General features: G+C 45.3%; 1 protein-coding gene across 1 annotated transcript in view; it reads left to right on the top strand.

The window, feature by feature from the left end:
* CDC5L (cell division cycle 5 like) overlaps window positions 1-8777 on the top strand; it is a 47246-nt gene extending 38469 nt beyond the window's left edge. Inside the window, exons 15-16 of the mRNA XM_026656051.2 lie at window positions 4916-5128; window positions 8290-8777. Coding sequence (XP_026511836.1) covers window positions 4916-5128; window positions 8290-8394 — 318 coding nt within the window. The 3' untranslated portion in view covers window positions 8395-8777. The remainder of the gene's footprint in view (window positions 1-4915; window positions 5129-8289) is intronic.
* Window positions 8778-12041: the final 3264 nt, after the last annotated feature.

The raw sequence follows: 12041 nt of genomic DNA, 5'->3' as shown, positions 1-12041 counted from the left end.
AGCCTCCGGAAGCGTCCCATAATCCCCTTAAGTCAAGTGGCCACTCATTGTCATTGTTTTGGATATGCCCTTTGAAAGCTCCATTTGACAGCAGGCTGGTTATCTGCTCCGAGACAAAGCAACCATTACTGTGGAATGCTGTGTGGTGAGAGAGAGAGAGAGAGAGAGAGGTGGGGGAGGGGGAGGTCTGCTGCTGTCTGAACTTACAAGACAGCATGCTGACATGCTCTCAGCCCCCCCAAAACCCACTCTCTCTCCCCCTCACATACACACAACACACTCCCTGTCACGCCACCCCAACCCCCCATTTGAAAAGCACAGGAAGATTAGGGAGTGTGACAAAGTTCCTCCTCTATCTTGGTGGGTCCTGCGCTTATTGGTGGATTTTCTTGCCTCAGAGAGTCACCATGTGGGTTGGGGAACAGCCAGAGACCTTCCCCTCTGGAAGAACCCACAGTCCAGGTCAATTGGGAGGTTTGGGGGGGACCCGGGCCCGCCTTCTACTCCAGGTTCCAGCCCAGGGCCCTGTGGACTGCAGCTGTCTATAGTGCCTCCTGTAACAGCTGCATGGCAGCTACAACTCCCTGGGCTACTTCCCCATGGCCTCCTCCAAACACCTTCCTTATTCTCACCACAGGACCTTTCTCCTGGTGTCTGATAACGCTTGTGCTCCTCAGTCCTCCAGCAGCACACCCTCACCCTCTCAGCTCCTTGCGCCTCTTGCTCCCAGCTCCTCACACTCGCACCACAAACTGAAGTGAGCTCCTTTTAAAACCCAGGTGCCCTGATTAGCCTGCCTTAATTGATTCCAGCAGCTTCTTCTTAATTGGCTCCAGGTGTCCTAATTAGCCTGCCTGCCTTAACTGGTTCTAGCAGGTTCCTGATTACTCTAGTGCAGCCCCTTCTCTGGTCACTCAGGGAACAGAAAACTACTCATCCAGTGACCAGTCTATTTGCCCTCTACCAGACTCCTGTACCCCAGTGGTCTGGGTCTGTCACAGGACTCATTTATTTATGTGATTTTTTTTCTTTAGATGTTTACAAATGTTCATATACTCTTGATCAGAGGTTTTCAAACCGTGGGGTAAGGCGGGGCCAAGTAGCGATGCCAGGCAGCTCGGGCCGCCGATGCCAAGTGGCTCGGGGAGGGAGTGCCCTCTACCCCCTGACTCACCTCAGAAGGTCACCCAGCCTGTGGGTCAGTGTCAGCATCTGCGGTGGCTGCGCTGATTTCTGCTCCCAGCAGCCTCTGCGCCCAGCGCTGGCTCCACCCCCAGAGACTGTCGCACATACCTTCCCCCACCCTGAAAGTCCGAGAGAGGAGGGGCAGGTATTGTGTCTGTTTTTGTCTGGCTTGTGGGAGAGGGGGTTGCAACTAAAAATTGTAACTCAAAGTCGGGGCTCAGCTGAAAAAGTTTTAAAACCGCTGCTCTAGATACCCTGAAAATACGTTGAAAAGAGCCACAGTCCAGTTCAGTCTAACCCCTACCAGCAAGCCAGGCAGCTCAGAAGCGCAAATCTCTCTCCCTTGTCCCATTAACAGTTTCCCACCCTTACAATCCCCTTGTTTTTCTGTATTTTGCCTATTAAAATACTGGTATGTAAAAGGCTCTAAATTCGCACGTTTAGTTCTAGAGTAAAACTCGTTAAGAAGTTGAGTTCTACAGGAGTTGGCATTAATATCTGCTTTGTCCTAACATGGATCATGTGACTATAATGGTTGTGATTGATTGGTGTGGACGTAGGTGTCTTTTTGAGTATATTTGACACACTACAGAACACTTAGAAAAATGGTCCTTGCCCAATGTGCTTACAATCTTCATACACAATAAAACGCATAATGCACTGGGAGACCAGAGGGTAGACTTAGCACAAAACAATGCAGTATTCTGTATTTTTTTAATCAGTTAATAATGACTGTGTTTGATAGATGTGATATTTACCAACGCAGCACTTGATTTCTAAAAGAAAATAGACCCCACTGACTACTGCTACATGAGTTGGGAACTTGTAATTTAGCATTTACAGATTGTATTGCCAGCTTAAAAGAAGCATTTATTCCCATCTCCTGCACTGTTTAATAAACCGTTAGTATACCTCTATCCCAATATAACGCTGTCCTCGGGAGCCAAAAAATCTTACCGCGTATAGGTGAAACCGCGTTATATCGAATTTGCTTTGATCCGCTGGAGTGCGCAGCCCCGCCCCCCCGGAGCACTGCTTTACCGCATTATATCCGAATTCGTATTATATCGGGTCGCGTTATATCAGGGTAAAGGGGTACTGGGAAGCCACATTTTGAGAAGGTGGACTTTTACCCTTTATTAAATTTAGAATCATTTGCACAACGCTTTCTGCAAAAAGAAGTATTGCATGAGTATATCCTAAAACAACAAGTAAATCCATATGTCCGTAAATAGAGATGTGAAATGCTACACCTCTCCCAGACTCTGTTCAGTGATATTTCATAGTGCTACTAGTTTGCTGATTCAACACAGAGCATTTCTTTGATACTATGAGTTGGAGCTGGACTAGGAGAGTAAGCGTTAACAATCCTTCAAAACTTTGACAGTCCAATTAATATTGCCCAGATAAGCAAGGTGTCTCTCTCTCTTGGCACTATCTGTGGCTGGCAGACCTATATCTCACAATATGTGACAGATTATGATGCCTTTCATTTCCAATGGTAAAAGTTGTCTTTACTGTGCTTGCTCCTCTGCATATATAATGTCCTACGTTTGGATTTCATCTTTTTCATTAGCATTTGTCATTTGAAAACCCTAATTCTGGACTGTGGCTACCATCCAAATAGTTTAGAGGCCTGGGCAGGACTCTCCTGGGCCAAAGTGTTACCATGAGTCAATGTAAAGTGCTCACTGCAAGATCCCAGGAATAAGAATAAAATTCTGGTAACTAGCAGGCCTCTACCATGGTGCAGATTCTTTTCTCTCATTTTAGTGTATCATGGAGCCACAACTGGAGCAGGGGGTGCTGTTGTGCATGCTATTAGAATATGAAATTTCATTAGAATAGCTTTAAAGTCCAGTTTGGGCAGGGGATTAGGCAGGATATCTTTCCACTAAACCAGGGGTGGCCAACCTGAGCCAGAGAAGGAGCCAGAATTTACCAATGTACATTGTCAAAGAGCCATAGTAATATGTCAGCAGCCCCATATCACTCCCCCCCCCACCCCAGCACCTCCCGCCCACCGGCAGCCCCGCTGATCAGTGCAGGAGGCTCGGAGGGGAAAGGGGAGGAGCAAGGGCATGGCAGGCTCAGGGGAGGGGGCAGGAAGAGGTGGGGTGGGGGCAGGGCCTGTGGCAGAGCCAGGGGTTGAGCAGTGAGCACCCCGTCACATTGGAAAGTTGGCTCCTGTAGCCCCAGCCCCAGAGTCGGTGCCTATACAAGGAGTCATATATTAACTTCTGAAGAGCTGCATGTGGCTCCGGAGCCACAGGTTGACCACCCCTGCACTAAACAAAGAGGAAATGAAAGCGTAGGGAAAATGGGTATAAACAGTCTCTTCTCTGCTGCTTTGATATATTTAGGGTTACAATATTTTTAACTCTTTCTCCCCATTCACACTTCTCATGACCCAAAGCCCTGCTGTTGGCACTCACCAAAATGATGCTTCAGAGAGAGATCACCACTTCTTTCTAGTGTACCAATTGCTCCAGTATGTTGGTACCACCCTTTTACTATTCCCCCGCCCTATTTGCTGCACTTGGTCCTGGATTGCAAATTAGGAGATTTGAGTCCCATTCCTGCTCTGCCACTGATCTGCTGTGAGTCAGTGATCTTGGCCAAATCATTTTACCTCAGAGAAGTGTTTGCAAATAGGGGATAATGTTACTTTCCCACTTTTCTACAGTGCTTTGAGTTCCACAGGTGAAAAGCGCTGCAGAAGAGTGGTGGTGGTTGTGTTATTGCAGAGGCAACTGTGTTTTTTTAACTCTGCTTTTATTACAGAAATATGAACTGGGAGTTGCTCTAAGGCTCCTCATTCAGTTTTTTTTAATGCGAAAGAGCAAGTTAAATGGGGCATAGTGGGGGTAGGGAGGTAAGGGGAGCCAGATTGAAGGTTTTGGCCACCTTTGCAGGTATAGTATGTAATATTTAAAAAGAGGAAAATATTAATCTCCTTTATTTTATTTTCTGTAACGGGGGTAGGGATTTCTCTCCTAGTTATTCCCTTGGGAGTTGGTATGTAGCCATGATATGCATGTACAGTGGCCTTGCTGCCCACTCAGCACAATGCTTTTAATAATCTTTGTCTAACGCTGTACTCTAATAGACTGTAATGATGCTTGTGTTTTCTAGGGGTCGTTACAGTAGGAAAATCTGCTCCTTGATTTGAAGTTTTAGTACAATAATGTCTCGTCCATAGGTGCCGACTCCATGGGTGCTCCGGGGCGGGAGTACCCCCGGGGAAAAATTAGCGGGTGCTCTGCACCCACCAGCAGCCAAGCTCCCCCCCCACTTCACCTCCGCCTTCTCCCCTGAGCGCGCCGCGTCTCTGCTCCTCCCTCCCTCCCAGCGCTTGCCGCTGCCAAACAGCTGTAGCAAGCGCTAGGACGGAGGAGGGAGGAGCGGGAACGTGGTGCACTCAGGGAAGAGGCGGGGATTTGGGGAAGGAGTTGAATAGGGATGGGAGGGGGCGGAGTCGGGGCAGGGACTTTGGGGATGGGGTTGGAATGGGGGCGGGAGGGGGGCAGGGCAGGGGTGGAGTTGGGGCGGGGCTGGGAGCAGAGGGGGGTCGAGCACCCACCGATGCCAGAAGAAGTCGGCGCCTATGGTCTCATCTGTCTTGGGTTGTTGCACTATAGAAGGTGCTTATCGTACAGTGCACTTCAGAAATAGAAAGATTTAACATTGTTCTGCATCAGTAATACACACACTGGTTTCTTCTCTACAGATAAACAGAGGTCACATGACAACAGAAGCTAAGAGGGCTGCCAAGATGGAAAAGAAGATGAAGATTTTGCTTGGTGGTTACCAGTCTCGGGCAATGGGACTCATGAAACAGTTAAATGATTTGTGGGACCAGATTGAACAGGCTTACCTGGAGTTACGTACTTTTGAGGAGTTAAAGAAACACGAAGACGCTGCTATTCCCAGGAGACTGGAGGTAGGATTCCTAAACACCACTTCAGTGGATCGTCTAGAAGGACAGCAACAGAGAAGTGTTTGTTTAACAGTGTTAAATTTGCATGGGCTGCTGCTGTTCCTTGGCTACATTAATTTTTTAATACTGCGTTTTTTAAAATTAATGTCAACTTCTTTTCTGCTGCGTAATTATCCAGGTTCTTACACTGTTTCCCATCACCGTAGTATCTGAGATCCTGGGCCATGTTAAAGCTGAGGCTGATCTTTTTATTGCTGCTTCTTCTCCCACCCTTGTTTATTTTATTGTGTTTTGATTTTTTAATCTCATACAACACAGACTGTTTGATTTAGCAGAAGTTATATGTTACCTAGTTATTTTTAGTTGACTATTATAATATATTGGGATAGATCCACCGCTGAAGTCAATGGAGCTGTGACAGTTTACACCAGCTGTAGATAGGCCTGTTATCTCGTCATATGTTAGTCTTAACAACGAGTAATAAGGTTATGGTCATGTTTAAATAAAAAAGAAAAAGTGGTAGAGGAACCATATCAGAATGAGCATATTACTGTGTAGTATAACATCATGGGAAATTAGGTGCCTGCGTTCTTCATCTATTCCTACACAATGAAAAAGGTCCAGTTTGGATAAGATTGTTTTCACATGAAAAGGATTTCTTATGCTTATAACTGGAAAAATGGGCAATAGGGTTAAGAACATATGGGATTCATATAGGATCTGAGCTGGTCAAGGTGACTACAAAACAGCCGCTGTATTCTCTTCTCCCTGTTGTATTTAAAGAAAGAAATTACAGCTAAGTTTAATTCCAAGTGCTTATGGTAGAGAACCTGTATGAAGCGGGAAGAAGCTACTTTATTTTCAGATACCAAGCTGTGTGTGCAGTGTTGGCAATTAGAAAGACCTTGTTTTTATTTTACAACATAGCAAACTATCTGGAAGTCATTCAGGGGAAGGAAAGGTGGAACATCACCCATACATCACTTGTCTGCAGTTACTTTTCTGTAGCTTGCTTTAAAAAGCTGGTGCTGATTGCTCACTAATTGTCCCAGTTTTGTGAAGTATCATCAGCAGTCTTACTTAAGGCAATTTACGAGAACTGGATGTATTTACATACCTAAGTAGGGAATTTCATGTAAGAAACTGCAAACTCCCTGCACTTTTTCCCATATTGTTTTATCCAAAATCTTTGGCATACACTGCCTTGCAGTCCTAAATGCATCACCGTTTTATTGAATAGTGTATGTCCTGTGGTTCAAAAGTATCACTTATTTTTCTGCTGCACTTAAATGGCCAGATTTTGATTTCTAAGAGAAACATTGTTACATATGTTAGTAGGTCAGGTGACTAGTGCTCTGTGTGCCCCTCCTTGAATGAATCTGCTCTGAACCCAAAGCTGGTCATAGTCATTCAGTTGTGAACACTCTAGTCCAGGGGTTCTCACAACAAAATTTTTGGTGGCCTCAGAGTCCAGTCACCAACTCTTGCTGGCGGCTCCTCTTGACAAACCCATCTCTCTGTCCCTGCCTCCCATGGCCCTTCATCAAGAGCCCTTCCCAGGGAAGGTGGGTCAGGAACTCAACGGCCATCTGTGGAGTCCCAGGCTCCACATCCCAGGCTCCACATGCTCTGGCGAGAGAACACTGCAGCCACCTTCAATGACAAGATCAGCCTCTGGTGCCAAGCACATTGGCCCATGTGTCTCCAGAGGTGCTGCCCAAAGCCTCCAAGGATGCTGCACGATGCAGGGTGCTGATCCCTGCTGGCAGTGCCAGCGTAAACACCAAGGCAGCACATCTCATTGCCCTTGATAACAGCTGAGCGCTGCAGGGAGGGGCTGCAGCTCTGCCCCCCACTCCCAGTCTCTGCCCCTGCTTTAGAGGCTGTCGTGGCCACAAAAAACTCCGCTAGTGTTTTAGAAACACTGCTCTAGTCAGTGGCATGTGCTAGCGTTTGGAGCAGCTCCCCTCTCATTGTAGAGTGCAATGTACACAACCAAATGGGAGATGGCAGTTATGAGAAGTTACAGCCAGGATCTTAATCAGGTAAACTCATGTAGTATGCCAATAGGTTGGGAGCCACTGGTATTAAATTATCATTTGAGTTGGAAACTATAATTAATAGTGCACACAGGAAAATTGTGAAGAGTTTTGTTAATCAGAATAAGAATGGCTGGTCTTTAAAATTTGTGTCATTAGTTTAATACAAGAGCTAGTCAGTCAGGAATCTGCTATTTTGTCAAAGCCAAAATGTTTTTGTGGAGACGTATCAGTTTTGATGACGTTTTAGTGAGAGACAGACAATCTCTATAGCTTAGGGTTCTGGCACAGGTCCGGGATGTGGGAGACCCTGCTGTGCCTGATTCCGAGCTGTTTTTCACCCCAGGGCTGGTCTACACTGAAAATTTAAATCAACGTTGCTACGTCTCTCAGATGTGTGAAAAAAATCCACGCCCTTGATGGATGTAGCTATGCTGATCTAACCTCCGGTATAGACAATGCTAGGTCAACGGAAGAATTCTCCTGTCCCCCTGTCTACTGCCTCTTGGGGAGGAGCGCTACAGCGGTGTAGCATTTTAAGTGTACACATAGCCTGATCACTCTGAACTTGCTCCAGTGCGAGTGAAAGCAAACTTTGTAACCTTGAAAGTTGCCGCAAAATAAAATTGTCATCATCCTCCTGTCGGCTCTAGTTATAAATGGCAAAGGCAATAAAAGGAAATCCTTTTTCACGCAATGTAATTGAAGTGCGGAACTCCTTTGGCACAGGATGTCATTGAGGCCAAAAACTTGGCAAGAGCTAAAAATAACTAATACAAACAGATTTTGGAAGAGTCATTAAATCTCAGACATGGGATTTTAAACTAATTGAACCGGGATTAGGAGACCTCATGTGGGGAGCACATCTTCCCATACCTGCGTAAGGCTTCTTGCACTTCCTCTGCAGCAGCTGGGGCTGGCCGCTCTGAGACAGGACACTGGACTGGATGGACCACAGCTCTGATCCAGGATAGCAATTCCTGTGTTTCTAAAGCAATCAAATAGCATTTCTATCTCAGACAACACACTTTGGTCTCAAGGAAAATACAGCCCATGCTAACTCAGTGTGTGATAGTGTAAACAGTGTGAGAATTAACCAGTTGTTACTTTTTGTTTTCCTATTAGTGTCTAAAAGAAGACGTGCAGCGGCAGCAAGAGCGAGAGAAGGAGCTCCAGCAGAGATTTGCAGACTTTATGCTGGATAAGGAGACTTTTCAATCAAAATATTGAAGCACAAAATTACTTGGTTGTTCGATGTAACATTTTTCAAATGCACGGATACTTCTCCTGCATCTTGCCATCCATATCTCAGAAATCAAGCGTAGGTAAATTTGCAACTCTTTGCATCTTGTGTTTTTTGTAAATGGACTGTCATTGTACCAAATGTTCTAGGTGTGAACGGCTTGGTTCAATATTCGAGATTTGGATTTAAACGTCCAGGGCTTTGATATTAAAAGAAGAAATCACACTGGGATTTTTTTTAGCCATGTTGTTGTTTGCTAGGGTTATTGCTGATTCATGCTCCTAGTGTCTTACCATTCTTAAAATCTACCAAACATATACCTGCAGTATATGTGCTTGTGAATAATGTCTCTTGAATAAACCTGGAATGTAAAGAAATATATCAAAAGAAATGTTTGTCTCTCACTTGGAATGGAATCTTGAAGAAAAGGAAATATTTGTTTCATGCTAATGGGAAAGCCTTTCTTTTACTTTACTGTCAAATAATTAAGAGCTATGTTATCAGTAAGGGCATATGTGTAGTATAACTAGAGGACATATATATAGGATTGGAAGGGACCTCCTGGGTTATCCAGGCCAGTCCCCTGCTATTGCAGGCAAGCCAGCTAAAACTAAAGACTCCCCATTATTTTATGCATATGTCACTCAATGCTCTTTTTTAACATCTGGATACCCAGTGATCATATTGATACATAAAAGGATTGAAGAAATAAGGTTAGCTTTACCGTTCCCACTGAGGAATAGGGTGGTTTTTTTCCAAAAGCACTCAGCATTGGCCTAGCTGCTCCCATCAACATCAATGGGAATTTTACCTCTGAATTCAGGGGGAACGGAATTAGGCCAGCTCTGAGCACTTCTGAAATTCCCACTGTAATAGTATCTCTCCTCTTGGTTTAGCTGACAATTAATTTATTGGATGAGATCCTAACCCACATTTTGGCCCCATAAACTTGGAGAAAAGGCCGGAGCAGCATAAAGGGGTTCTAAAGGCACTCAATCCAGCTAGGGAAGAACCTGAGGAAGGCAGCCACAAGCTGCCTTGTAAGGACCCCCTCACAAACTCTGCTATAGATTGCATGTTGAGGGCAGGAAGGTATAACTGGGCTGTGGTCACAGCACACAGTGCTATGGAGGTCCTGGACAGTACTACTGACTGTAGGTAGCCAGGCTCAGGGCTAAGTAATACTGAGAGTTTCTTCGCCCCCCAGAGCAGCCCAGAACTAGGAGGGTGCAATGGTGGCCTGAAACCACCTTAGCTCCTCCTCCTAGGCTGTGAGTTTTGTATTGCGCCTCTTAGAGGCTCAGCACAGAATCGCACCCTGTTTTTGGACTACAGTAACTCCTCACTTAACGTAGTTATGCTCCTGAAAAATGTGACTTTAAGCGAAACAATGTTAAGCTAATCCAATTTGCCCATAAGAATTAATGTAAATGGGGGGGTTAGGTACCAGGGAAATGTTTTTCACCAGACAAAAAACTATATTATATAGGTATACACACAATATACGTTTTAAACAAACAATTTAATACTGTTCACAGCTATGATGATTGTGAAGCTTGGTTGAGGTGGTGAAGTTAGAGCGTGGAAGAGGGAGGGATATTTCCCAGGGAATGCCTTGCTGCTAAATGATGAACTAGCACTCGGCTGAGCCCTCAAGGGTTAACACGATGTTAATGTAGCCTCTCACGCAAGGCAGCACGAACACAAGGGAGGGGAGACAGCATAGCAGACAGAGACAGACACATACCTTGTGTCTGGGAGAGAGAGAGAGAGATGCACACTGCCCCTTTAAGTAAGCTGACCCACTCTTAAGTGCATTGTCTTTTTAAGTGGATCAGGAAGTTGAGACAGCAGCTGCTGCCCCAAGCTCTCTCTGTCTCTCTTCGTCCGTGTCCCCTCCCTGCTGTATATGAAGAAGGGGTAAGCAGGGTGCAGGAGCAGGGGGGAGGGGGACACACTGACAATAGCCCTACCCTTCCCCCCCCCCCCCCCCCGCACCCAGGAGGCGCCGGGGGGGGCGCCCAGCCAGAGGGCAGGGGGGGCACATGGCAGTGATGGGAGGGACAGCTGAACTGCCTTGATAGCCTGCTGGGCGGCTGCTGCACAGGGAACTTACAGGAGCGAGGAGCTGATAGGGGGGCTGCCGGTCCACCCTGGTTCCAAGCCCTCACCAGCTAGCTGCAACGGGCTGCTCTTCCTGCAAGCAGTGGACAAAGCAGGCAGCTGCCAAACGACGTTAGAAGGGAGCCATGCACAACTTTAAACGAGCATGTTCCCTAATTGATCAGCAACGTAACAACGAAACAATGTTAACCAGGACGACTTTAAGTGAGGAGTTACTGTAGTAACCTTCTGACCTTAACATTCTCCCTCTAAATCATAAGGGTGGGACTTCTGTTCCTAACACACCAAGGAATTTTTCAGAATCCCACCCCAAATCTTTTTCCCTTTGTTGTTCTGGCTAACCTAAGACAATAAAGATTTGGGTTTTACTATTATGTATAGGCCCATGGGTTTTTAGCGTTACTTTCATGTTGTTGTTTTTTGACATTTTTTAACTACATCCCTTGTTCTTTTTCCCTTTTTTTTTCTGGTTCAGGTAATCTCATCAAAAAAAGCTATCCTGTTAGACTGGACCTATTTTCCATAAACCCAGATTGATTGGCATTAATTATATTACCCTCCTTGAATTCTTTATTAATCGAATTCCTTATAAGCTGCTCCGTTATCTTACCTGAGATCGGTAGCAGAGTGAGAGGCCTCTAATTACACAGGTCCTCCTGTTTACCCTTTTTAAATATTGGCACAACGTTACCTTTCTTCCAACTTCTGGAACTTCCCTGGTGTTCCATGACTTACTGAACATCAACATTAACAGTCCAGGGAGCTCCTCAGCCAGCTCTTATAAAAGTCTTGGATGCAAGTTATCTACACCCACTGATTTAAAAACAGTTGTTTGCTCTTTTATTCATGTACTCCACAAACAGTTGCCTCTTTTAATGTAATTGATAGCACTGAAAAACCCCATCAGGCTGCTGTGTGATCATGCAGGGTCTCTGTGCTAATGCGTATATAGTAGAATCTCAGAATTGCAAACACCTCGGAAATGGAGGTTGTTCATAACTGAAACGTTCGTAACTCTGAACAAAACGTTACGGTTCTTTCAAAAGTTTACAACTGAACATTGACTTAATACAGCTTTGAAACTTTACTATGCAGAAGAAAAATGCTGCTTTTAACCATGAAACAAGCACAGAAACAGTTTCCTTACCATGCAAAATCTTTCTTTAAACTTTCCCTTAATTTTTTTAGTAGTTTACATTTAAGATAGTGCTGTACTGTATGTGCTTTTTTGTTTTGTCTCTGCTGCTGCCTGATTGCAGCCTTCCATTTCCAAGCGAGGTGTGTGGTTGACTGGTCAGTTTGTAACTCTGAAGTTCTACTGTAACTTGGTTTACTTGATTACAGCATACCCAGGCCTGATGGGAAGAACGTTGGAGGGCAGCATGAAGATCTTAGGTTTGCAGATTTCTGTTTAAAGCATCCGCAGTGGCCATCGTTTGCATTGCTGGATTGAGCAATTTCGAAAGGTATCGATAGTCCGTGTCTGACTCCACTGACTATTGATGGGAGG

This window comes from Terrapene carolina, unplaced genomic scaffold, assembly GCF_002925995.2.
Source record: "Terrapene carolina triunguis isolate 2854851 unplaced genomic scaffold, T_m_triunguis-2.0 Scaffold42, whole genome shotgun sequence".
In the NCBI taxonomy this organism is placed as follows: Eukaryota; Metazoa; Chordata; order Testudines; family Emydidae; genus Terrapene; species Terrapene triunguis.
Note: the sequence above shows the minus strand (reverse complement) of the source record. Positions and strands in the feature narration are given on the sequence as shown.